Source organism: Myotis yumanensis, unplaced genomic scaffold, assembly GCF_028538775.1.
Source record: "Myotis yumanensis isolate MYYU_CA2020_CCGP unplaced genomic scaffold, mMyoYum1.0.hap1 SCAF_23, whole genome shotgun sequence".
NCBI lineage: Eukaryota > Metazoa > Chordata > Mammalia > Chiroptera > Vespertilionidae > Myotis > Myotis yumanensis.
In genome coordinates this window covers 1,825,600-1,853,475 of record NW_027223774.1, presented here as the reverse complement: position 1 = coordinate 1,853,475, position 27,876 = coordinate 1,825,600, and the positions used below count along the sequence as shown (strand labels likewise).

At 47.4% G+C, this 27,876-nt stretch overlaps 1 protein-coding gene and 1 non-coding gene across 2 annotated transcripts; both read left to right on the top strand.

Moving 5' to 3' along the window:
• Positions 1-84: 84 nt before the first annotated feature.
• ZNF470 (zinc finger protein 470) lies at positions 85-27,769 on the top strand. Its single transcript, XM_070402493.1, has 11 exons — positions 85-204; positions 314-409; positions 1,579-1,724; positions 2,687-2,795; positions 3,081-3,176; positions 7,207-8,903; positions 17,535-17,643; positions 18,320-18,405; positions 19,849-19,975; positions 20,150-20,245; positions 22,921-27,769. Exons 1-11 carry the CDS (start codon positions 171-173, stop codon positions 24,810-24,812), a joined length of 4,488 nt encoding a protein of 1,495 aa, XP_070258594.1. The 5' UTR covers positions 85-170; the 3' UTR covers positions 24,813-27,769.
• On the top strand, positions 16,538-16,677 carry LOC139000402 (U4 spliceosomal RNA). The gene has a single exon (XR_011469579.1). It is a non-coding gene; the product is annotated as a U4 spliceosomal RNA (small nuclear RNA).
• Positions 27,770-27,876: the final 107 nt, after the last annotated feature.

Sequence of the window (27,876 nt, the reverse complement as noted above, 5' to 3'; positions counted from 1 at the left end):
ACACTGCGTAGTCCATAGCAGCCCTGTCATGAGGGACCTGCACACCCGCCGAGCGGAAACGTGGTCTGTCCTTCCAGAGCGCGGTGACGTTTGGGGACGTGGACGTCGCTTTCTCCCAGGAGGAGTGGGGCCGGCTGAGCTGCGCCCAGAAGGCCCTGTACAGAGACGTGATGCTAGAGAACTACCGGAACCTGGTGTCGCTGGGTACGGGCGCCCCCCTCGCTCCCACCTCCCCTGTCCGCTGCAGGCCGCCCTCTCCAGCCTCTCCTCTCAGATCCACAGCACGACCACCTCCCATTTCTCTATTATTCAGGGCTCTGCCACTCTAAGCCCGATGTTATCTCCTCCCTGGAACAGAGGACAGAGCCCTGCATGGCCAAGAACGGGTTGACAGGAGGCCGGTGCCCAGGTGAGCGTGGGAGACCAGGTGGGGCCCACTCACTGGGGGTCACAGGTCAGCCACCTCAGGCAGGCGGGGTCATCAGGAGGCCCCTGAGCTCGGGGCCTGGAGGGCAAGGAAGTCCCCCTGGAATGGACGCCCCGCGCTTTCATCTGTCCTCTCTGCTCTCCAGCTCCGCCCCTCTAACACAGCGGTTCTCAACCTGTGGGTCGTGACCCCTTTGGCGGTCGAATGACCCTTTCACAGGGGTCGCCTAAGATCATGCTGCATATCAGATATATTTACATTACGATTCATAACAGTAGCAACATTACAGTTATGAAGTAGCAAGGAAAATAATTTTATGGTTGGGGGTCACCACAACATGAGGAACTGTATTACAGGGTCGCGGCATTAGGAAGGTTGAGAACCGCTGCTCTAACATACCCGCACTCCGCTGCTCCGGGCGTCTTCCCCAGCTCCTTCCCGCCCCTTGATGGTCAAACTCACGCGGTCTCAGATCTTTAAAGCATGTTTGGCCGACACTGGTGTCATGTTCACTATCTTATTCATCTTTGATGAAATGTCTGGTTCATGGGCTTTTTAAAAACAATTGTTACCGCTCACACTTCAGAGGAACAGGCCATGCTGACAGGACAGGGGCCCAGAGGCATACGTTACGGTGGCTCACGGGGGCCCCCATGTGGTTCAGGAGGGTTAGATGGTGTGTTCCTGCAAGCGTTTCATTGAGCATCCATGTTTATTAGTAGTAATTTTATCAGTAATAAAGCAGGAAGCTAGTGAGCTGGAGAAGACATTTTTGCTGAATAAAATGGAGGAAGAGTCACAGTGAGTGTTGCTGAGTAAACTCAAGTAAGGATGAGACGGCATTTCCTCCAGTGGCCTCCCTTCCCCTGGTCGGTACCCCCACACTGCATCCTAGATGCCCATCTCTGAGCTGACCTCCCAGTTCTCCCTCCCTCCCTGCTGACGGCTGGTGTGTCAGCGTTGAGGTGAGGAGGCTCACCGTGTGCAGAGTTAAAACTACAGAAGCGGGGGAACCTCAGTGAGGTTGGTTCATCAGGGAACAGCTCTCGCAGTGATGCGCTCCTGTGAGGATTGATTCCTCTGGTTGCCTGTGGGGTGTTCTTCACCCTGACCCCAGTGCAAGCGCCGCCTCCTGTCGTGCTGTCTTTCAGGCGGGAAGGCTGTGCCCGCGGAGGAGGGCCCGTGTGAGGAGCAGCGGTCCAGGACAGCGCTGCTGCACAGACGGGCCAGCTGCCGCCTGCAGGGCTCCAGGCGGGGGCAGCGCTGGGATGGCGAGGCTCTGCTCCAGAGGCAGCCGGTAAGTGGGGCCTCGCGTGGGGGCAGAGGGCGTGTTGGTGGCAGCTGGCAGGAGGTGGCGTTGAAGGAGGCAGAGCAGAGGGCTCCCAGGCAGCTTCCTGTTTCAGCAGCGCAGGCGGGCAGTCCTCGGACCCAGGGAGACAGCGTCCTGCATGGGAGGAAGGAGGCCGAGCCCGCAGTGAGTGTGGGACACGCTCTCCTTTGCTGTTTTGGTTAATCCTTGCCCCAGGATGTTTTCCCATTGGTGTTTAGGGAGAGTAGAAGAGAGGGCAGGACAGAAACAGCGACAGGAGAGAGACACATCGATGGGTTGGTTGCCTCCTGCACTCGCCCCGACTAGGGCCCGGGCTGGGGAGGAGCCTGCAGCCATGGTACATGTCCTTGACCTGAATCGAACCCGGGTCCGTTCGGTCCTCAGGCTGGCGCTCTACCCACTGGGCCACCCCGGCCAGGGGGGAAGCTCTCCTCAGAATGCAGCGCTGCCTGCAGACAGGCTCCGCCCAGAAGGAGTGAGCAGGCGTGATGCTCTGAAAAGTGGGGACTTTAGTGCGATGAGTCACAGCAGTCTGCTTAAGTCAGGACACGTGCAGCATGTGCTGCTGTGAGGGAGCCTCCAGTAGGCGCTCCCCTTCCTTCTACCTGAGGGAAGCCCCTGAGTCACTGAGTACCGCGAGCTGGGGGGGCGGCCTTCAGTCGCAGGAGAAAATCCATGCTCTGGGCGCTCATCCTCCTCCACAGAATCACCCGTTTCCCACTGCAGAGCAGGGCCTCCTGTTTTCTCCCTCCCCCCAAACGCACGCGCTGTCACTCGGTCCAGCCCCCACGACCTGCATCACTCGGGAGCTAAGCGAGGATTCCTGGACAGACGGACAGATGTCTCTCCCAGGGTGTGGGCCCGGCGCCTCACCAGGCCGCTGCGGGTCCCGGGGATGGCTGGGTCACGGCCCGTCTGTGCCGTTTCAGGGCTTGGCGACCAGCACGCGGGTGGCCAGCGACTCCTCGCAGCAGCCCCGCCTGGCTCAGGGGAGTTTCCCTAAGGATGTGACGCGGGGGAGCCCGGACCTGGAGGCAGGTGAGGCGTCACTCCCAGCCTGACTCCCCCCCTCGGTGCTGAGGTATGTGTGCGTGGTGGGCGCCCTGCGGTGTCGGGCTGAACCGTTGCTGTCGGTTTCCGAGGAGCGTTTGCTGCTGGTGGAGCGGAAAGCTGGTGTCTTCGTTGTGCGTAAAGCGCTCTGTGCTGTCAGGGCCTCCTCACTCTTCTTCCTGCTCCTCCTGTGCTGACACTTTCCTCTTGGAGCCGAGGGGCTGGCTCTGCAGAGGCCACGAGCGTGACGGACCCTTGTCCTTGTCCACGCAGGGCGCTGTGTGTCCCGGCCACAGTGGCCTTCTCGGCTGCATCGCGGGAGGGAGCCCTGGCTGGTGAAGAGAGAGCAGGCGGGAGGCCTCTTCTCAGGTGAGCACGGGAGGCGGGCGCGGGAAAGCCTTCACAGCGGAGGGGGAGCTGCCCTGGAGGCCGCGTCCTTGCTAAGGCACAGGGGTCAATGCTGCCCAGGCCTGTTGGGCTGGAGGGAAAATTGAGGCCTGCCTCTTCAAAGTTCTCCTCCTCATCCTCCTCCTCATCCTCCTCCCCCTCCTCCACCTCCTCCTGAGTGGTGACTCTGTCGGTAGCCCTCCTCCTGTTTCTGGCCACTCGGACGTGCGTCAGCCACTCTGTTCCTCAGGTGACCTTTCCTGGCCCCGTGGGCTTTTGCGCTGCCTTCCAAAGGTTTTCTCCTCCTCGGTCAGAGGCCCCTTCACTTCATATGCGTCCTTTCCTCTGAGAACCACCAATTGACAGTTCATTGAGGGGCCACTCTGCTTGGCATTGGCAGGTGTTGGAGAGAGACGGAGTTTGCGAATACGTTACTCAGACCATTACTCTAATAACGGGAGGAGAAGACGTATTCATGGATAACTGGCATGAGGTAGAAATTGCAGAATTTCCCATAAGGCATTGCAGGGGCAAAGGAGAGGATCCCGGTGGCGTTCTTGTAGTTGGACAGGGTGGGCGGAAGTCGGATGGCAAGAAGGCGTCAGTGGTGGGGGGGTCTCTTCCTTGTTTGCTACACAAGGGAAGGCAAAGAAATTTCTTTGACAAATAACGGTTTATAGAAAGTGTAATCCTATCACCTGTCTGGATGACCCTGTAAACACAATATGTTATCAAAGCAACTTTGACCCCTTTCAAGGCATGATAAACACGTATTTTGAACATAGTGGGGATTGTAGTGTGTGCTCAGTCGTGCACACAGATACTTTCACACGCCCTCCATGTTGCACATCTCCGGTTAGGTTACTTCACATCTGTTGTTATGGAAAATGTGCGTACAGTAGGCATCCTATGGAAGGGGCAACCAGGTGCTTTGGGGATAGCTGTGTTCCTGGACCTGGACGTCGGCTAGGCTCTGAGAGCTGCTTTGCTTTCAGCAACTCCAGCGATGACCAGGAGTGTGGGTTTCATTGTGTCCTCAGCACATCGGGTATTTTGATGAAAATGCTTACTAATAATTTGAAGAAAGATTATGGCCGCAAGTTACTTTTTTATTATGAAAACGTTTGAATACTTTCCCTGAATTTGGTTATTCTCTTTATCCTTTTATAAAATGTTTCTCATTTACACCCACTTATCTGTTCATGTCTTTTATAGTCTCAGGGACTTTTCTGTAAAGCATACTAGTATTTTGATGTTCTGTCTCAAACTATTTTCACATCCTATATAATAAAATCCCGCAAACAGCAGAACGACTAGAATGACTGGTTGACCAGTTGCTATGACGTGCACTGACCACCAGGGTGCAGACGCTCAACACAGGAGCTGCCCCCTGGTGGTCAGTGTGCTCCCACAGTGGGAGCACTGCTTGGCTGACCGGGATGACTAGCGCTCCCACAGTGGGCCGATTTCCGCAGGCCACGCCCCCCACCAATGCACGAATCCTGTGCACCGGGCCTCTAGTATGGTAATAAGAGTTTTTGTTTTAAGGTAGACCTTTTAAAAATGTAAAACTTCAGAAATTTTTACATAGTCTCATGTATTCTTTTGTAATTTCTCCTTCTGTTTATGTCCTTAGAAACTTGATACATGTAGTTCTTTTTTTTTTTAATGGCTATCTAGTATTACAGTATATAGATACAGTTCACTTACCTGACTTACTATTGAGGACATTTGAACATTTAGGTCTTTTCCAGTTTTTAAAAAGTGGTCCCGTTTGCACAGATCTCTTTGCATGATAAAGTACACATGTTTTTAAAGTTTCACGGATACAGTGCTGAACCATTGGTGACAAACATCTCCCCAATAGTATTTGGTTGGTTCGTGTGTTTTGTTTTTTTCCATTTTTGCCAAGCTGTTGAATGAAAATGGAGTTTTATTTAATATTTATTTCCCAGAAGCTTGTGATGTTGAGAATGTATTCATTTAAATCCATTTGGAGTTCAGATTCTGTTAATGGTGTCTTTATACTCATTACCTACGTTTCTATTGGGTCCTAATTCCTTGCCTTTATACAGTATGAATATAAATCCTGTTTGGTGAATGTGATACATTTTTTTTCTTAGTTTTGTGTGGTCTCTAAGTTTCCATGATGTTTCTTGCTGTACAGTAGTTTAAATTGGGTGGTATCTTCATTAATAGAAGCATTTACTCTGTTGACCACTTTTACTCTTAGTTTTTCTTTTTATTAATAGATATATTAAATAATATACTTGGTTTCTTTTTTCTTTCTTTTTTTCCCTTTGGTCTCCTTTCTGTTGCTTACTTAATTCTTTCTTGCTCTCTTCCTATCCATGACAAATTGTTGAGTCTTCCTATCCATGAACACAGGATGTCTTTCCATTTATTTAACTCTTCTTAATTTTATTGAGCAATGTTTTGTAGTTTTCAGCATCATTCTTGGACCTCCTTGGGTAAATTTATTTCTAACTAATTTCTTCTTTTAATGCTATTTTTAAAAATATATATTTTATTGATTTTTTTATAGAGAGGAAGGGAGAGGGATAGAGAGTTAGAAACATTGATGAGAGAGAAACATCAATCAGCTGCCTCCTGCACACCCCCTACTGGGGATGTGTCCGCAACCAAGGTACATGCCCTTGACCGGAATCGAACCTGGGACCTTTCAGTCTGCAGGCCAATGAGCCAAACTGGTTAGGGCTTAATGCTATTTCTTATGGAATTATTTTTCATAATTTCCTTTTCATAGTGTTCATTCTGAGTGTATACAAATGGAGTGATTTTTGTGTGTTGCTCTTGTAACCTGCAATTTTGATTAATTAGCTTATTAACTCTGACACTTTACTTGTGAATTCTTTAGGGTTTTCTGTATATGAGATCATACCATCTGCAAATTTGGATGCCTTTTATTTCTATATCTAATTGTTCTGGCTAGAACTTCCAAACCAGTGTTGAATAGAAGTAGTGAAAAAGGCATCCTTATTTGGTTTGATCTAAGAAGGAAAGCTTTCGGTGTTTTTTTATTATTTAAAAAAAGAATATTTCCTTTTCCCTACCTTACCATCATCTTTTTTCAGACATTTGTCTCTCTGCATCATCTCCCAATACCAATTTCATCTATGTATATTTATTAAGATACAACTACATATGCACAATTTTGGGTATATGCTAACTGATTTAGCAAAAGGTGTTCAGATATATACATTCCTCCCTATAACCTGAAAATGTGGAATAAAACATATATTTTTTCAGTAGTACATCTGAGCATAATTAATTATAATATTAAGACTCACCATTATTATAAAAACAATCTCCTCAAAATGAGAAATTAAATTGCAAGACCCTATCCTCATTAAATGGCCAAGAAAGAAGCGAAGATTTTATCAGGCTCATGGGAAGTAAACAAATAGGTTCATAAATGTAAAAATGATTCAATGGGATTACTAAGCTTTGGCCATCAACTGATAATGTTGCTTTTGTTGAAATTACTCAAATAAAATATGGTTTACAGAAGCATCATTTCCTGGTCGTAGGGCAGTAATCAGGCTTTCAGATATTCTTAATGCACGTTACAGAGTGCAGTCTCTTTTTGTGCGTTTGGCCTGTTTCTTAGAACAACTTTTGTGATGTGATGACTGCCGTGGCATCCAAAGCCAGATAGACAGAGAGTGAAATAATTGAAGTCAGCGAATGTCATAGGGTATATTTTTAGGTGGTGTGATTGCAGAACGTTTTTTTCAACTCCCGCTCTTTGGATATGTAACCAGTTCACATATATATTTTCTTCTCGTGTCTCCTGAGGTTCCTGTATGGATTCAGTCTGGGGTCTCTCATATACATTGTAGTCTGCATGTTTAAATGCAATAGCTTTTACAAATGCGTAGTTTATGTGGTTTAATTCACCATTTAGTGAACCCATTTACAGTTTTCTTTTTAGCATATTTTTTTTCTAGTCCATGATAAAGGGAATATTTGTTTTCTTGATATGTTTCAGGCCAACAATCTGTACATGAGACCCGGGAATTATTTCCAAAGCAGGATTTATTTGCTGATGTGCTAACAGACAGAACTTTAAGCACTAATCTGGAATGTTCAACTTTCAGAGAAAATTGGGATTCTGAGGGTGTGTTTGAAAGGAAGCTGGTAGGCCAGGAGACACAATTCAGGCAAGAAACAGTCACTAATAGCAAAACCCTCTCTAAAGAAAGAGAGCGTACGTATAACAAATCTGGAAGATGGTTCCCTTTGGACGTGTCAGAAGAGAGAGTTCATAACCATGATTCAGTTAAGAAAAGTTTCCCCCAAAATACAGTGGCGATAAAACATACAGGAATCTGCACAGGAAAAAAACCTTTCAAATGTAATGAATGTAAGAAAACTTTTACCCAGAGCTCATCTCTTACTGTTCATCAGAGAATTCATACCGGAGAGAAACCCTATAAATGTAATGAGTGTGGAAAGGCCTTTAGCGATGGCTCATCCTTTGCCCGACATCAAAGATGTCACACTGGCAAGAAGCCCTACGAATGCATTGACTGTGGGAAAGCCTTCATACAGAACACATCCCTTATTCGTCACTGGAGGTACTATCACACTGGGGAGAAACCCTTTGAATGCATCAACTGTGGGAAAGCCTTCAGTGACCACATAGGACTTAATCAACACAGGAGAATTCATACTGGAGAGAAACCCTACAAATGTGATGTGTGCGACAAGTCCTTCAGGTACGGCTCATCCCTTACTGTTCATCAAAGGATTCATACTGGAGAGAAACCATATGAATGTGATGTTTGTCGAAAAGCCTTCAGCCATCACGCATCCCTCACTCAACATCAAAGAGTGCATTCTGGAGAGAAACCTTTTAAGTGCAAAGAATGTGGGAAAGCTTTTAGGCAAAATATACACCTTGCTAGTCACTTGAGAATTCACACTGGAGAGAAGCCCTTTGAGTGTGGGGAATGTGGCAAATCCTTCAGCATCAGTTCACAGCTCGCCACTCACCAGAGAATTCACACTGGAGAGAAGCCCTATGGGTGTAAAGTTTGCAGTAAAGCCTTCACCCAGAAGGCTCACCTCGCACAGCATCAGAAAACTCATACGGGAGAGAAGCCCTATGAGTGCAAGGAATGTGGGAAAGCCTTCAGCCAGACCACACACCTCATTCAGCATCAGAGAGTTCATACCGGAGAGAAGCCCTATAAATGTGTCGAGTGCGGGAAGGCCTTCGGTGATAACTCATCCTGTACTCAACATCAGAGGCTTCACACGGGCCAGCGGCCTTATGAATGTATTGAGTGTGGAAAGGCATTTAAGACAAAGTCTTCCCTGATTTGTCATCGCAGAAGTCACACCGGAGAGAGACCGTATGAGTGCACTGCCTGTGGCAAAGCCTTTAGCCATCGCCAGTCCCTTAGCGTGCATCAGCGGATTCATTCCGGAAAGAAACCGTATGAATGCAAGGAGTGTAGGAAAACCTTCATCCAGATTGGACACCTCAATCAACACAAGCGAGTCCACACCGGAGAGCGGGCCTATAACTACAAGAAAAGCAGGAAAGTCTTCAGGCAGAGCACACACTTTGCTCATCAGCGAATTCATGCCGGAGAGTCATCCGCACGCCCCTCCTTACCTTCCACGTCAGATCCTGTGGATCTTTTCCCCAGATATCTCTGGAACCCATCCTCGCTCCCATCACCATAATCTCAGTATCGTTCTTCCAGCTAGACTACTGCAGTAGTGTATAGACTGGTCTCTGCTCTTTTGTTTTTGTCCTTGACAAGGTTGTTTTTCACGTGGCAGTCAGGGTGATGTGGGTGTGAATGTAACTCGCTCACTTCTGATGTAAAAACTTGCATTGAGGTCCTCTAAACTGGCTACTGCCTAAGACGCTCCTAGAACAGTGCCTCGTCCACACGAAGTGTGAGTGACTTTAGCTCCTTTAAAACATTATTTTGGGACATTGAAGCATTGCCATAGTTAGCTCTGAATAAAAATGGTGCATAACACAAGACCAGGCGGAACAAGGTTTTAGATTGGGAAGATGAGTTTGGGGAAGTCCATGAAGCTTTGCCTATGTCGCTTTAAAACTTGATTCCGTTTTGCTGAGTTCGTGTTGTGGGTTTCCACCTTATCTGCATAAATGTAAGGTGCACTTGGTGAGAAAATTTAGCTTTACATCTGACAACAGTCTTAGGAAGTGTGCAGGGAATACGGATGAGTAGGCCACCTGGAACAATCAGAAAACGCAAGCTTTATATGAATGAAGTTAAAACTACAGACATGTTACTCGAGAATTAGAAAATTTGGCAAGATTTGATCTATTGAAAGTCACCTGGACTCATGAATGAGTTCTCTTAAACTTTCCAGGAACCATTAACCTGAGGTATACTCATCAAGAGTAGGGGTCAGCAGCCCTTGCCAACTTGGCTCATTGGAAAAAGTGTCAGCCCAAGGATTGAAGGGTCCCGGGTTTGATTCTGGTCAAGGGCCCGTACCTCTGTTGCAGACTCGATCTCTGCACCTGGTCAGGGCTCATGCGGGAGGCAACCTATCAATGTGTCTCTCTCACATCATTGTTTCTCCCCCTCCCTTCCACTCTCTAAAAACCAAAGGGAAAATATCCTCAGGTGAGGATTAACAACAAGAAAGAGTAGGGGTGAGCAACCTGACTCATGGCCAAAGTCTCACTGGCTGTTTTTGAATGGCGCATGACCTAAATTTTTAAAATATGTTTAAATGGTTGGACAAGTTAAGAGAATAATATTTTATGACAACATGACTATTATATGAAATTTGTATTTCAGTGTAAAGTTTTATTGGCTCACAGCCACACATTTTTATTTTTTTACATATTGCCTTTGGCTGCTTTCATTCTACAAGGTCAGAGTTGAGTACCTGCAACATACAAAATACAGCCTGCACAACCTCAAATATTTACTATCGTTTTACAGAAAATGTTTTCCCACCCCTGCTCTAGCACAGAGAAGTAATATACAACAGGTTCTAATTATTTCTTCAAGGAAAATACAACTTTTACATCAACATGAAAACTGTCAAGCGACTTCAAATAGAGGTGATGGGAAACTATTAAACCACATTGAACAATATAAAATGTGAATAAAGAGAAATATATTTTTCTAGATGAAACACTGGATACTATTAAAATATTTGTAAAGTGTTTTTCCCAAAAGAGTCCCAGTAGGATATGTTTATTTTGAAATTTTTTTTTAAAACCACACGAGGAAAGATAATTTGTCAAGTATAGCCAGACATTTTAACAATAAGTTTCTTTGCATTTGAAATTTTATAAAAAGACTGGTTTTTAATTTTGGGGAAATGATGTTTGACAGTCTGTTGTCTACTCTCCAAAAACAAAACAAAACAAAACAAAAAACCAGCAAATTTACACCTTCCAGGGGAATGTAATACAATTGTATATAATACAGTTGGATTTATTTAGTAGAACATGGAGTCCTAGAACACATTGTTAGAGAGTCAAGTTGGCCCAAATAAAGATGTAAAACTTCAGCATTGAGAAAGGCACCGAAAAGGTATAAAAGACAATTGGTAGAAAATATATACAACTTATATGGGAAAACCAACAACAAATTATGTCATTTAGGAACAAAGTGCTATTACACATACAAAGCAATGGGAAGAAGTTGACAGTGTGTACCAACAGGCCTGTCACAGTTGAAGAATTCTCATGAACAAAGAAAATTTGTGAAGTTCTTAGCCATTACCAATTAAAACAAATTGGCCTCTCAGATGGGTCAAAATCTAGGATTTGGATACCATCCAGCACTGGTATCAGTGGGGAGAACAGGCACTTGTTCATCATTAGCTGTGTAAGTGAGTCTCGTATCTTTTTGGAAAATAACACAACAAGACTTACCAACATGAATGTGCATTTCTCTTGAAACGGTCATTCTAAATCTGTTAATGTTATCCTTTTGGAATAAATGGGGAGATGTAAATAATATTTATGGCAGATTGTTTTAATTATGACAAAAAAGATTTCAGTGTCCTGCCAAGCAGATTAAATTATAATTATTCAATCCTGTATTGTCCAGTCAGTATTAAAAGGTTAAGCTCTAGCCCTAACCGGTTTGGCTCAGTGGATAGAGCGTCAGCCTGTGGACTCAAGGGTCCCAGGTTCAATTCGAGTCAAGGGCATGTACCTTGGTTGCAGGCACATCCCCAGGAGGGAGTGTGCAGGAGGCAGCTGATCGATGTTTCTCTCTCATCAATGTTTCTAACTTTCTATCCCTCTCCCTTCCTCTCTGTAAAAAAATCAATAAATTAAAAAATAAATAAAATAAAATAAAAGGTTAAGCTCTGTGTGTGTTTCTATGGAGAGTTTTCTGTCCACAATCTATTAAATAAAATTTGTGGTTTGCAGAACCTTATGTGTAAAGTGATCTTGTAGTCACTTGTAGTCATAGAGTCAAAATTAGCTTAACAATAACCCACAACCGTCGGACCAACTCATAGAGTCAAAATTAATACTGAATTGCATATATATATATATATATCTTTGCATGTACATGTATCTGCATATTTGTGTATATATTTTTCAGTATATATGTTGAAATCTGTTTTTGTCTTTAACACACACACTTTTTCTAGCTCTTTGTTGGCACTCCCACATTTTTCATTCTGCATTCTGGTGAACTGCCAGTCACATGCTTTCAGTTAAGCCGATCGGATTTGTCATCCTCTGGGTGTGATTGGAGACACCAGGACAGGAGCGGGGTCAATATCCGGCTTTCCGTGTGGCCCGAGTGTGTGTTTTCTTTCGGTCAGTACTCGTGTTGATTGGGTTCCATACGGTACCCACTGTTAACTACGTGGAATATCCCTCCTGGACTGGAAGTAGTTGTAATTGAGTTGTCCTCTGGCAACAGCCTGAAGGTTTCTGCCTCTCTGCCTCTCACTCTGATCCATTAAAATGACTGCTTCCTCACATCCTAGTTTCATTCTGTTCTTTAAATCTGCAAGGCACCTGGCATTCTTCCAATGTTTAACTTCCAGTTCTAAGTAAAAGTTATCATTTTTCAACCAAAGAAAGCTAGCTTGTATAGGAATTGGTACTACAGAATGATCAGACTATAAAGAAGCAGGATGTAGTCATCAAAAGTGTTCACTGTAGCCCTGACCGGTTTGGCTCAGTGGATAGAGCGTCGGCCTGCAGACTCAAGGGTCCCAGGTTCAATTCCGGTCAAGGGCATGTACCTTGGTTGCGGGCACATCCCCAGTGGGAGATGTGCAAGAGGCAGCTGATCGATGTTTCTCTCTCATTGATGTTTCTAATTCTCTATCCCACTACCTTCCTCTCTGTAAAAAATCAATAAAATACTTTTTTTTTTTTTTTTTTAAAAGTGTCTACTGTAGGACAGTGATGGTGAACCTTTTGAGCTCAACATGTCAGCATTTTGAAAAACCCTAACTTAATTCTGGTGCTGTGTCACATATAGAAATTTTTTTTATATTTGCAACCATAGTAAAACAAAGACTTATATTTCTGATATTTATTTTATATATTTAAATGCCATTTAACAAAAAAAAAAAAATCAACCAAAAAAATGAGTTTGCGTGTCAAGGTGTCAGGTTCGCCATCACTGCTGTAGGATAATCATCTTCCAAGCTCATTTAAACTGTTGGCCGGCCTGGAGTCCGCTCTGACTTGGCTGGACACATCAATTTCTCCCCACGTGGGCAGCTCACAGCAAGGCAGCTGGCTTCCTAGAAAGTGTGCAGGTAAGGGAAGGTACCCAAGATAGACGCCAGAGTCTTTTTGTAAACTAACATTACAACTGACGTTCCTGGGTTAGAATTGAGTTAATTAGAAGTGGGTTGCACACACACACATACAAAGTGGATCACCAGACCCAGCTCACTTCCAACGGGAGAGGATTATGAAAGATTAGAGGCCTGGTGCATGAAATTCATGCACAGGTAGGGTCCCTAGGCTTGGGTGGCGATAAGGGCTGATCTTTGGGGTGACTGGCAGGGCGATTGGGGGCCCCCACTGGTGCCTGCGAGCTGGGGGCAGCTCCTGCATTGAGCGTCTGCCCCCTGGTGGTCAGTGCACGTCATGGCAAACGGTTGAGCGGCCTTAGCATATTATTAGCATATCATTAGCATATTACGTTTTGATTGGTTGAATGAACAACCGGAAGACCAAACACTTCGCATATTAGGCTTTTATTATATAGGATTAATCAAACTGCTGGCATGAAAATTCCAAAATCTCTGCCATATCTGAGCCTCGTTCTGATGCTTGCTTTGTCTCTTCATACTGTGTTTTTTCTTGTGCATGCCTTGTAATTTTTGGTTGATAGCTGGCCATAATGTGCCAGGTAATAGAAACTAAGGTAATCAGAATTTTAGCGTGAAGTTTTATGTTAACCTGGCTGGGAGCTGGGCTCTCTTTAATGCTTGATGTACCTGTAAGTGCCACATACTTTGATTTCTTCGGTTTCCTTGTTTTGTTTTTCTTCCCCTGCTCTATTTGGACTTCCCTAGGAACGTCTTAAATAGAATCCGCGTATGTCTGTCTTGCTGCTTGTTGTAATTGCTAAGATTGACTGAAGCCCTGTTGGTGTGATAGTAAAGTATGAGGAAAGGGAAGCATTCTGTATCCTATGATTAACTCTCAGTTTCTCAGTGGGTTTGAGTTCTTGGGCTGTGACCTTCAGAAGTGCTTCTTAGCTCTTATTGAGACAGGAGGGCTAGAGGGGCTGGAGCTGCCCAATTGGCCCTCCGGGCCCAGCGATGCCCTAGCAGTGGTTCTCCACCTTCCTAATGCCGCGACCCTTTAATACAGCTCCTCATGCTGTGACCCAACCATAAAATTATTTTCGTTGCTACTTCATCACTGTCATGTTGCTGCTGTTATGAATCGTCATGTAAATATCTGATACGCAGGATGTATTTTCATTGTTCGCGACCCACAGGTTGAGAACCGCTGCTAGTGTGTCGTTTTCCTTGGCGTGCAGGGCTTTTGTTACGGAGAATGCTCTGAGCTCTGTCAAAGGGTTTACTTTTCCCACCCTCTGCCCCAAGCAACAAGGTTCGCCCACACCCAGGTACCCTGATTTTTAGCTTGAGAACTTGGTGGAGTTCCTGGAGGTAAAATCCATGCATCTTAGGGGACACCTGACGATATGCCAGACGCTTTTTCAGTTGGCGGGAAGACGGCCCTAAACAAGACCGAGAAGCTGTGGGCCGGCCAGGGGGTGACGAAATGGGCACAGGGGGTAGAGATCAGCAGCCAGGGAGACTGAGTGACAGGTGACCTACCCACAATCCCAGAGTCACAAATCGCAGTGCACAGAGCAGCAGGCGAAATCTAAGCCCTCCTGCCCTGCAGGCGCCATCCGTCCCCTGGACCCGCCTTTCTGAGCCCCGCACGGCCCATCCATGCATCTTAGGGGACACCCTAAGCGCCCTGTACCCCATTCGCTCGCCCGAGGCCCTCCAGCTGGTGGCTCTCAGCCTCCGGAGCCTGCCCGTGGTCCCCTCTCCCCCAAGCGCGGGGGTGCTCCATAGAGGCGGTCCGTGCTTCGGGGACCCAGAGTCAGGGCTGAGCGGGCTCCAAAAGGTTCGATTCCGGACCAGGAGGCACCTGTAGGAGATGGTGACCACTAGGACCGGAGGGGAACCGTGTGCGACAGCTCCGTCGCCGGCTTCGCTGCCGCCCGGCGGGGACTACATTTCCCAGGGGGCATTGCTGCGCCGAGACACGCCCACTTCCGGCCAGGGCTCGGAGCGGGGGCGTGAGCGAGCCCGTCTGTTGGGTTCTGAGGAGACAGCGGGAGGGGCGGTGGGCGTGGCTGACGTCGGTGCGTGCGCGTGCGTGCGTGTGCGCGGCCGTGAAGGGGCGTGTGAAGGGAAGTGCAGGCGGCGGCAGGTGGGCGGGCGGCTAGCGCGTCATAGTTGGTGCGGTCCCAGTGGCCGGGGCGGGCGGGGCCGGGCGGGCTGAGGGGCTGCAGCCGTCGCGGGGAGGCCGTCCCCCTCGGACCCCGCCGCCCCGAGGCCAGCGTGGCAAACCGGGAGGCCGGCGGGCGGGGCGGGGCAGCCGAGGCGGCCGAGGGCCGAGGGCCCAGGTAAGCGCGCCAGGTGGCGGGGGCGCGGCCGAACCGGGCCGGGGGTCGGAGGAGGAGGACGTCCGAGGAGCGGGATAGGGGGGCGGGCGGTCGGTCACCTAACCGCACACGCCCCTCCCTCGTCTTCGCGGGCGTCGCCGAGGACCCAGGGGGGAGGGCACCCCCTGTGCGCGCGCTGTTGCTCTTGGGGGGGGCACCTCAGTCCTTAGGTGTCGGAGTCCTGCCCCGCGTCACCCCCGGGTGGGGAACCTTCCTCCTGACAGGGGCCGTTCAGGTGTTTATGGCGTCACGCCCGGGCCTTAGAGAATTCCAGCTCGAAAAGGAGCCCCTGGCCCTGGCCGGTGTGGCTCAGTGGGTAGAGCGTCGCCTGAGGACTGAAGGGTCCCGGGTTCGATTCTGGTCGGGGCACATGCCCGGGTTGTGGGCTCCATCCCCAGGGCAGGAGGCAGCTGATCCATGATTCTCTCTCATCATGGATGTTTCTATCTCCCTATCTCTCTCTCTTCCTCTCTGAAATCAATAAAAATATATATATTTTTAAAATGAGCCCCTGGCCGGTGTGGCTCAGTGGGTAGAGCGTCAGCCTGGGGACTGAAGGGTCCCTGGTTCGGTGCTGGCCAAGGGCACATGCCCGGGTTGCGGGCTCGATCCCCCCCCCCCCCCCCGCCCCACCAGTGTGGGGTGTGCAGGAGGCAGCCGATCCATGATTCTCCCTCATCATTGATGTTTCTCTCCCTCTCCCTTCCTCCCTGAAGTCAATAGAGTAAGATAAAAAATTAGCCTGCCCCATTTGGTCAGACATGTAATTACCTCACCCCAATACCTTGGCAGGGCCAGGCCAAGTGATTTTGGGGGGCCTTCCGCGCCCCAAGGCCGGACATTCCCCATCGCTGTCATAAATGAAGGAAAGTATCCCTGCCCCTCCCTCTCCTCCGGGGAGCACTGCGAGGGGGAAGGAGTGCTGTCCCCTGGGCCTGATAACATCCCCGAATGTCACCCTAGCTGGTTTGGCTCAGTGGATAGAGCGTCGGCCTGCAGACTGAAGGGTCCCAGGTTCGATTCTGGTCGAGGGCATGTACCTTGGTTGCGGGCACATCCCCAGTAGAAGGTGTGCAGGAGGCAGCTGATCGATGTTTCTAACTCTCTATCCCTTTCCCTTCCTCTCTGTAAAAAAATCAATTTTATATATATATATATATATATATATAAAAGCCTAGCTTTGTGTAGTGGCAGTATCGTAGCCAATGAGGTTTATCCAAGGTGCGATTATTGCTAATTAAAAAAATAATAATAGCCGAGACCGGTTTGGCTCAGTGGATAGAGCGCCGGCCTGCGGACTGAAGGGTCCCAGGTTCGATTCCGGTCGAGGGCATGTACCTGGGTTGCGGGCGCATCCCCAGTGGGAGATGTGCTGGAGGCAGCTGATCGATGTTTCTCTCTCATCGATGTTTCTGACTCTCTGTCTCTCTCTCTTCCTCTCTGTGAAAAATCAATAAAATATATTTAAAAAAAAAAATAATAATAATAAAAGCCTAAATGCTGTGTCCGGTTGTCCGTTCAACCAATCAAAGCATAATATGCTAATGAATGCTAAGGCCACTCAACCGCTCACTATGACATGCACTGACCACCAGGGGGCAGATGCTCTGACCAGTAGGTTGGATTGCTGCTGGAGTCTGGCTGATGGGAACTGCGCGAGATGGGCCAGACACACTCAGGAGCCCTCCCTCGGTCCCTCCCGCCGGTGGCCAACCTCCCCTGTCCCTCCCCAGCCCAGATCAAGCACCAGTGGGGTCCCTCAGCCTGGCCTGCGCCCTCTCGTAACCCAGGACCCCTTGGGGGATGTCAGAGAGCCAGTTTGGCCCAATCCCACAGGCCAGGCCAAGGGGCCCCACTGGTGCATGAATTCGTGCACCGGGCCTCTAGTAAAATATATTAAAAAAAAAAAATTTCCGAATGTCAGCTGTCACTGACAAGTCAGATTTACAAACCGAGAAGTGCTGGTCACAGCCACGTGCTCCACTGCTTTTCGCTGCGTGCGTGGCGGTAGCTGATGGTCACTGCGTGCACGGTGGTAGCTGATGGTCGCTGCATGCACGGTGGGGGAGACAGTTCTGAGGCTCTGGGGGGGTATTAACCCCAAACCGCAGAACAGGGTGATGCAGAACTGCTTTGTCTCCCCCTCACAGGTGAGGACACTGACACCTGAGAGAGGACAAGTAACCGCTTCCGGGAGGAGCCAGGATTCGGGCCCGGGGCCCGCGGACTCCAGAGGCCCCGCTGCACTGGCTCTCATGCAGTCCCCTTCACCAGGGCTGGAGGTGGGTGCTCTTAAACACTTTTTTTTTTTTTAACACAGTTTGTTCTTGTATATTATTTCTTTATCATTGTACTAGAGGCCTAGTGCACTAATTCGTGCATGGGTGGGGTCCCTTGGCCTGGCCAGCGATCAGGGTGATTAGGGCCTTCTCACCCAGTCCCGATCAGGCCAATGGGCTGGGGAGGGACCGAGGAAGGGCTCCAGGGCGTGTCCGACCCCATATGGCCCAATCCCAATTGGCGGCGTTTCCTGTTTTCACTGAAGATCGAGAAGGTTAAATCGGGAGTGTAAAGATAGGGTGCCTCCCAAAAATGCATGCACACACTTTGAATGATTATAACGGCAGTGTTTATTAAAATACGTTTCATTTTCAGAGTTGAGCTTTCCGCTGTAAAGTGTGCACACATTTTGGGGGACACCCTATATACGCAGCCCACCTGATGCATCTCTGTTGTTGATGAATGAGTGGCTTTGAGGGGAGGGGGGCATAGGTCGAGTTCAGCCTGAAAAGCCGAGCAGAGCAGAACCCCAGCTGTAACGTCCTTGTCTCCCAGCGAATGGCTGGGCTGAGGGCAGGGTGGGTGGGAGTGAGAGAGTGAAAAGAGGGAGCTGAAGGCAGTTTCTGGGCTGCGGTTCTTAGAGCTGCTCCATCTCACTCCTCCTCTCTCCTCCCCCAGCTTTGCGCTCGAGGGGTAGAGCCCTTCGAATGAGGAGCCAGGCAGAGGCGGCAATGGGCATTGACCTTCTTACAGCCATGACCCCGGTGAGTTAGCACACCCCCTTCCCTCCTTACAGTAGTTTTGCTTTCCAGGGTTTGGTCATGTTTGTTTTCTTCTGAAAAGTGTCTGCCTCGTAGTTCCACCCTGGGGCCTGGTTTCTGTTTCCTCCTTCTGTGATGAGTGCTGGGGTCCCAGGGTCGGACTCCAACCGCCCCGTGTCTCTGGGAGCCGCCTCTTCTTCCTGTTTGGTGTTCACTCTTCATTGCCCGCGCTCAGCTGTTTGTATGCCATCTGACTACAGAGCATACAGTCCTTAGAGGAATCGGAGAGCTGCCACCTGCCTGGTTCCTATGTGCCCATCTGGCTCTCAGAGAGCCAGCAGCCTGCTGGGGAAATGAAAAGGCAGCAAACATTTATATAAATACCAGAGGCCTGGTGCATGAAATTCATGCACTGGAGGGGGAGTCCCTCAGCCCTGCCTGCCCCCTCTCACAGTCTGGGAACCCTGAGGGGCAGGAGGCGACCCAGCAATCAGGGGGTGATGATGCCCCATCACACCTCTGCTGCTGCCACTGCCGGCAGCACAAGCCTCAGGTGGCCCTGGGCAGCTGGGCAGCCGGCATCCGAGGCTTGCCTGTGCCCCGGGCTGGCCCTGGGTAGCTGGGGGGCTGAGAGCGGGCCCAGCTGCACCGTGCGCCTGCCGCGCCCCCACTCTCCACCGCCCCCCCTGCCAGCGGGGCTGAAAGGACTGGGTGCCACCAGCGTTTGTGATGGTCAATTTGCATATCCCCGCTTTATTAGATAGGATGTTTTTATGGATTTCAGAGAGGAAGGGAAGGGGAGAGAGAGATAGAAACATCAATGATGAGAGAGAATCATGGTTTGGCCGCCTCCTGCACGCCCCCTACTGGGGACAGAGCCCGCAACCTGAGCATGTGCCCTTGACTAGAAGTCCAACCGGGACCCTTCAGTCCACAGGCCGACGCTCTATCCAGTGAGCCAAACCGGCCAGGGCTGGGCACAGTTCTTAACACCTTAAGAACATTAAGATTTCTTAGAATATGTTGTGTAGGTTGAAATGATGTTCATCAGGTTGGCGTCCTTCCTTCAGATGTTCCCTTGCAGTCCCAGAGCTCTTTAATTCCTCCATGTAGAAAGGTGATGTAGCTTCGAATATAGATCAGATATTTAATATTTAATGATACTGTTTTTAATGCAGTCGACATTTTTTATAAATTTCATAGAATTGCTCCAAGAGCAGAGAATGGCTCTCATATGTTTTTATCTTTCCTAATTTATACAATATAACTAGACAGAAAAGTTGTCCAGGAACTAACTCCCACTCCTGGGTCAGTTAGACCCCCGTACAATTACTTACACACGTTCTCTCCTCCCCCTGAGTGTGAGCAGCAGAACCCTTTACCCTGGAGCCCCCCGAGTGGGGACGTGAACACTGGTTGAGCAAGATTGCATTTGTGTCGTTTCAGGACGCAGTGACTTTCCCAGATGTGGCCATAGACTTCTCCCAGGATGAGTGGGAGTGCCTGAATCTTTCTCAGAGGATTCTGTACAGGAAGGTGATGTTGGAGAACTACAGGACCCTGGTTTCCGTGGGTAAGAGTGCCTGCCTCCCTTACTCCCCACAGGAATCTTCCCGCCTCGGCTGTCTCTCACGGCTTTCTCAGCATTTTCCTACCGCGTCCCTCTTCTCTCCATACCGTCTGGACTGGGTCATAATTCTGCAATAGCCACAGCAAAGCCCATTTTCTTCTCTTTTCCTCTATGCAGGTCTCTGCGTGTCTAAGCCAGACGTGATCTCCTTGTTGGAGCAGGGTGAGGAGCCCTGGGTGACGGATGGCAAGATGGCAGGAGGCCTGTGCCCACGTAAGTACCGGATTGCTAGCACTGGGGAAGCTATTCTCACCATGTTTCTTCTCTCTAAGACTTGTTGGACAACAACTCTAAAAGCTCCTCCCAAATGGAAACATCTTGTTCTAACTCCATTAAAAAAAAGGTTATTGATTTTATGGAGAGAGATGATGGGGGGGGCGGTGGAGAGGGATCAATTGGTTGTTCCACTTATTTATGAATTAATTGGTTGATTGTTGTATATGCCCTGCCTGGGGATCGAACCTATGACTTTGGTGTATCAGGAAGACACTTTTAACAACTGAGCTACCAAGTCAGGGCCTCTAACTCCATTTTTTAAGTCTGTCTTCTCCTCCTCACTGGCACGATGTGCCACCTGGACCTTCACTGATCTCCTGCAGATCCCATAGTCTGTGTCTGGACACTGTTATGTTCCACTTATGTTGACCTCGTGCCATATTGTTACAATCATTCCTGACAGTCAGCATTTTTGGATCCCTCAGACAAATTTGTGTTCAGTTGTTTAAAACTTTTCCTTTTTTAAAAACGTGTTTATTGGATTAACAGTCACTATAGCTGTGTTCTTCCTTCTACTTTTAATTATTTTTCCTTTGTTGTCCTGTGATTATTTCTTCTTGCTTTGTTGTTTATATATGGTTTTTCTCCTTTCACACCATCCCACCCTGTGAATTGGAAATGTTTTCAGTCCCACAAGGTGTTACCTTTATGTTTTTATGTATTTTTGAATCTGTATTTTATAATTCACAGGAGACTCGGAATACCACCTTTTGATACCCACATGAAAGGTGAACAGATCAGCTCACTAATGTTACCTCCTGCCTCTATATCTTCTCCCACTTTTTAATAAAATATATCTTTATTGATTTCAGAAGGAAGGGAGAGGGAAAGGGAGATAGAAACATCAATGATGAGAGAGAATCATTGATTGGCTGCCTCCTACACGTCCCCTACTGGGGATCAAGCCTGCAACCCAGGCATGTGTCCTTGACCGGAACTGAACCAGGGACCCTTCAGTCTGCAGGCTGACGCTCTATCCACTGAGCCAAACCAGTTAGGGCAATCTTCTTCCACTTTTATTGTCATAATTAGGATTTGTGCCTCAGTTTATTTTCTTCAAACTTAATTATGTATTTTCGCCTGCCCTGCATGAAAGCTGTTTTTCTGGTTTAGAAAACGAGTTAACAGTGTATAAGATATACATTGCGGGGAAATGGTCCTCCGTGAGATGGTTATAATTTGTTCCATGGCTATAGTGTGGCTTTTTCCTGATATCAGTTATCATATTTCCAAGAAGAGGATTGTTGCCCTGGCTGGGTAGCATCGTTCTGAGACACCAAGGTTAGGGGTTCGATCCCCGGTCAGGGCACATACAAGAATCAACAATGAATGCATAAATACATGAAGTAATCGATGTCTCTCTCTCTCTCTCTCTCTCTCTCTCTCTCTCTCTCTCTCTCTCTCGTAAATGTATTAGAAAACAGTATATATGAAATTAAATCAAATAGTTGCTTCTTTAGAAAACCAATAAAACATAAACTGTGAGGACAAATGAGAGAAAACACAAGAAAAGAAATAATAGTAAACAACTAACAGTCCATAAGTTCTTAAAAGAATCATAGGAATCTATTTTCCTCAACTCTATAGATAATTTGAAAACTTAGATTAATTAAATGGATAATATTTTCGGAAAGCATAAATTACCACAACTGATGCCAGAAGAGAGAGAATTTCAACAGACCAGTTACAATAGAAGAAATGCAGACGGTCATCTAAGAAAAGCAGCTACTCCAAATAATTACACAAATAGATTCTATAAAAGCTTTTAGGAAAAATATCATTGTTGGTTCACATGTTCTGTGACAGAATAAAAAGAAGTTTTAAATATGTGTTAATAAAGACAGCATATGCCGAAACCGGTTTGGCTCAGTGGATGGAGCGTCGGCCTGCGGACCGAAAGGTCCCAGGTTCGATTCCGGTTAAGGGCATGTACCTGGGTTGCAGGCACATCCCCAGTGGGAGATGTGCAGGAGGCGGCTGATTGATGTTTCTCTCTCATCGATGTTTCTAACTCTCTATCTCTCTCCCTTCCTCTCTGTAAAAAATCAATAAAATATATTAAAAAAAATGTGTTAATAAAGACAGCATGGCATTGATACCAAAATAGTACCAAGAAAGGAAATTAACAGACAAATCTCAATTATAAATATTGGTATAAAATCTTTAATTAAAAGTCTTCTTGAAATAATACACCATAGCCTGACTGGTGTGGCTTAGTGATTGAGCATTGATCTATGAAGCAGGAGGTCACAGGTGGATTCCCAGGCAGGGCACAAACCCAAGTTGTGGCCTGTGCAGGAGACAATCAATGATTCTCTCTCATCATTGATGTTTTCTATCTGTCTCACTCCCTCTCCCTTCCTCTGAAATCAATTTAAAAAATTTATTTTAAAAGAAAGGTTTTTTTAAAAAAGAAATAATACACCATAGCAAAGGAGACTTTATTTGAGAAATGTCAAATTAGGTTGCGTTGCCTAACTTCATCTAAGAACTGTCAGAACATTAACCTCTGTGGGCTTCAGTAACTGTTTGACTCCCCTGGTCTCATTTGAGAAGTTTTTGTTCTTCTAGCATTAAATAAAGGAGCCATTTGCTTTCTTACTGCCTTTCAGACTCGGAGTGTGTGTGGATGACCAAAGAATTATCTCCAAACCTGGACATTTACGAAGAAAAATTATCCCAGGTAACGATAATGGGAAGACTTACAAGCTCTGATAACTTTGAGTGTTCCACATTAGGGGAAAACTGGAAAGGTGAAGACCTGTTTGAGAGGGTCCTGGTAAGTCAGAAGCCACGGTTTAGGCAAGAGACGGTCAATCATATAGGTGCGCTCATTGAGAACAAAGACCACTCTAACAAACCTGGGACAGTTTTTCATCGGAATACATTTTCTTATGTAAAACACATATTTCCCATTGAAGAGAGAACATACAATTTTGACACAGATAAGGAAAGCTTAAAAGCACAGGCATTTGTTAAAAAACACAAGCAAGTCTGTGGAGGAAAGAAACTTCTGAAATGCAAAGACTGTGAGAAAACTTTCAGCAAAATCTCTACACTGACTCTTCATCAAAGAATCCATACCGGAGAGAAACCCTATGAATGTATTGCGTGCGGAAAGGCCTTTAGCCAGAGTGCCCACCTAGCTCAACATCAGAGAACACACACGGGAGAAAAACCCTTTGAGTGCGCCGAGTGCGGGAAAGCCTTTAGCCAGAATGCTCATCTCATTCAACACCAGAGAGTTCACACTGGGGAGAAGCCTTATCGGTGTCAGCGGTGCACCAAAGCCTTCAGCCAGCTTGCACACCTCGCTCAGCATCAGAGGGTCCACACAGGAGAGAAACCCTATGAGTGCACTGAGTGCGGGAAGGCGTTCAGCGATTGCTCCTCCCTGGCTCATCATCGAAGAATTCACACGGGAAAGAGGCCCTATGAGTGTGCTGACTGTGGGAAAGCCTTCAGGCAGAATGCGTCTCTCATCCGCCACCGGAGGTACTATCACACGGGAGAGAAACCCTTTGGCTGCGTGGACTGTGGGAAGGCTTTTACAGACCACGTCGGACTCATTCAGCATAAGAGAATTCACACTGGAGAGAGGCCTTACAAATGCAACGTGTGTGGGAAGGCGTTCAGCCATGGCTCCTCCCTGACTGTACATCAGCGAACTCACACGGGAGAGAAACCGTACGCGTGTGCGCTCTGCGAGAGAGCCTTCAGCCACCGCGGCTCGCTCACTCTTCACCAGAGAGTTCACACCGGGGAGAAACCCTACGAATGCCAGGAATGTGGGCAGGCGTTTCGGCAGAGCACACACCTGGCTCATCACCAGAGAGTTCACACGGGAGAGAAGCCTTATGAGTGTCAGGAGTGCGGCAAGGCCTTCAGCCAGAACGCCCACCTTGCCCAGCATCGGAAAACACACACAGGAGAGAAGCCTTATGAGTGTGAGGAGTGCGGCCGGGCCTTCGGCCAGATCGCACACCTCGCCCAGCACCGGCGGGTTCACACGGGCGAGAAGCCTTACAAATGTACGGAATGCGGGAAGGCCTTCAGCGATGGCTCCTATCTGGTCCAACATCAGAGACTCCACACTGGGAAAAGACCGTACGAATGCCTCAACTGTGGGAAGGCATTCAGGCAGAGGGCGTACCTGATTTGTCACCAAAGGTGTCACACAGGTGAGAAGCCTTACGAGTGTAATGTGTGCGGGAAAGCCTTCAGCCACCGCAAATCCCTTACTCTATATCAGAGGGTTCATACGGGAGAGAAACCTTATGAGTGTCAGGAATGTAGCAAAGCCTTCAGCCAGGTAGCCCACCTGACGCTGCATCGGAGAATCCACACTGGAGAAAGGCCCTACGGGTGCGAGGAATGTGGGAAGGCCTTTCGGCAGAGCGTACATCTCGCGCATCACCAGCGAATTCATACGGGAGAGTCATCCTCCTCCTCCTCCTTTTCCACTCGTCCCTCCTCCACGCCCACGTGCCACCGAGTCCTCTAGTTCAGTCTCCCCAGGCCTCTAGAATCCACCCACACTCCCCAGTCTGTGTCCCGTCAGCCTAGTCCAAGACTTTTGCAAATAGCGTTACAGCCATTTTCCCTCTTGCTCCCCTCAAGTACATAGTTTTAACACTGTAGCCAGCTTAACCTCTTAAAAACTAAAATGTGCTCATATTACTTTCCATTCAAAACACAGGTTTTGAAGACTGTTAGGTGAACCATTTAAAGGGCTCAGCACATAATCCTTGGCACATAGTTAGTGCCCTTAGAGTAAAAGCTGCCTTACAGATATGTCCACCTGCAAGGAAAAGGAACCAGTAGGTCAAGATGACGAACCTGCAGTCTTCAGAGCAGACAGAGGGCTCTCGACTCTGCGTGTAGATACGAAAGGTGAACACACTGAGAATCGAAGGAGTCTGTGACCCACAGGGTGACATGGCGACTTACCGCTCCCTCCGTGTGAATAAATATGAGTAGCACTGATGATGAGGAGGCTCCTCAGTGCACTTAGCAGTGAGAATAGGCCAATCAGGACAAAGTCGTTTGGTAGAATGGAGGACTAGCCAGGGGAGAGTATTAAACACTAACCCAAACAAGCTAGGAAACTCAAATAGATTCATAGCATGGAACAAACGGGGAGAGGTAGTTCAACGCTGTGACCGATTGAAATGCACCATGGGCAATTCCTGAGATATTTATATTGTTCTAGAGCGTAAAATAAATATAAATCTTCCCATCTTGTTCTATGAAACTGAAGACTGATCCAAAAACAGAGAAACGTATACTGCAATCAGTGTATAAATGTACACGCTAAAACGTAAACTTACTTTTTAAAGGTAGACGTGTCTGTACAGAAAGACTCAGTCTGGCAAAGGTATTTCTCCCCACGTTAAATATGTAAATTCACTGATGTTCCAGTAAAAGTCCTTGTATTTGTAAAGGCAGCAATAGAATTGTGATAAACAAGGAACGTAGTACTCGTTCCGCTAACCTTGATTGAGCACTTACTGTTTCAGATGCTGAGGACACACTAGGGTGCAAAATGTACAAGGAGTTTTTGCTCTTACAGATCAGGTGGGGGAAGACACGAAGTGAAATGCACAGTATGTGATGAGTATGTGACATGTACCGTCGTGAGAAATCTAAAGGAGGAGCTAGGAGCCCTGGCTGGGTAGCTCAGTTGGTTAGAGTGTCATCCCGACATGCCAGGGAGGGTGCGGGTTCGATCCCTGGTCAGGGCATGTACAAGATTCAACGAATGAGTGCCTAAATAAGTGGAACAGCACATCAATGTTTCTCTCTAAAAAAAAAACAGTAAATTTTTTTTAAAAGGAAGGAGCTAGGGAGTTCCGGGAAGAATGCCTTCCTACCCCCAGAACGTGTGGCAGTAGCGGCAGGGGAGGGGGCAGAGCAGCAGGAGCTGTCAGACACAAAGGGCATAAGGAGAGCAGTCGCGATGGCCCAAGGCAGAGAGTATGAGGCTTCAGTGCTGCGGGAAGAGAACCGATGCTGTGTTCACACATTAGCAATAGTGATTGAGAGACGGGTGGAGAGTGTGTATCTGTAACAGCCTCATTGAGATGTAATTCACACACCACACAGTTCACCCACTTGAAGTACACGACGCATGGACGTGGTCAGAGTTGTGCAGCCATCGCCACAGTTCCTTTTAGAACACTTTCTTCACCCAAAAGCAAGCCCGTGTCCTTTAGTAGTTCCCCTGCCCTAGAAGAGCACTCTGAGCTCTCCGGCTCCCTTGTGACTGCTGCAGTCCACTGGAGGGCCCTGTGAGGGAACCTCTTTCCTCTCTTTTCTTTTTTATTTATTAATCCTCGCCCGAGGATTCCATCAACTTTCAGAGAGAGTGGAGGGGAGAAGGAGAGACAGAAAGAAACATCAATGTGAGAGACCAGCGCCAGGGATCAGATCGAACCTGCAACGGGGAGGTACATGTGCTTGATGGGAATCGAGCCCCAGACCCTTCAGTCTGCAGGCCAACACTCTATCCACTGAGCCATACTGGCTAGTGCGTGAGAAGTGCTCTTATCCAGAGGACATGGCCCCTCTACTTTGGCATAGAAACTAGGAGCACTGCATTCCTTGTTCTACAGGAGATGGGCGCGGGCTTCTCCCGCCTGTGTGGAGGGTTCAGACCCTCCTTATATATGTGTGGTAAGAAGCATGCTCATTGCAGTGGGAGAATTGGAGCGACACTGAGCTCTCTGGGGAGACCGCGATCTCTCCCCGGCACACTGCCGAAGCTTGAAAGGTTAAAGATGTAAAGGTAAGATGTTAAGGTACCAGACAGTTAAAATATTCCCACCATCTTATCCTCTTAAGCACTGCGCACGACCCAGGAGCTGATTTTTATGCGGAAAACATCAGAGTCAAAGTTAGTAGACAAATGAGAGACCGAAAGGATATGTTTGCAACAAATGAAGGCTAATCCTGATATTCAGAGCACTGTTACAGCTCAGTCATGGTCACATCTGCAACTCGATAGAAAAAGAAGCATGCTTCATTGCAGTGGGAGAAATGGACAAAGCTAACAGCCAGCTCAAAGAAGGTGAAATAAAACAGCTAATGAAAATCACACGATATCACTAGTAGGGAGAAAAATGCAAAATAAAGTGATGATATATCCACTTTTCCCCAATAGATTGATTTTAAACCACAGGAGAATGATAATACCCAAGTTTGGTGAAAGTGTGAAAAGACAATTCCATGGTCAGTTATACAACTTGTCATATATATATATATATATATATATATATATATATATATATATATAATTTGAATCAAAATTCTTCAGACAAAGTGTGCAAAGGTAGGTGAACATATGATGGCAAAAAAATGTTTTAACTGGTAAATTATTAGGGTAATGGGTAAGTGGGTAAGTTAATTATTATGTATTCATTCAATAGAATTATGCAGTTTAAAAAATATATAAATGTGTATATAGGCATAGAGAAATAACTAAATGAAAAAATTTTTCAGACCTGTATTCTAGCATAAACTCATAATTGTGATATCAAAAATAAAACCTAAGTTATATATTTTTCTGT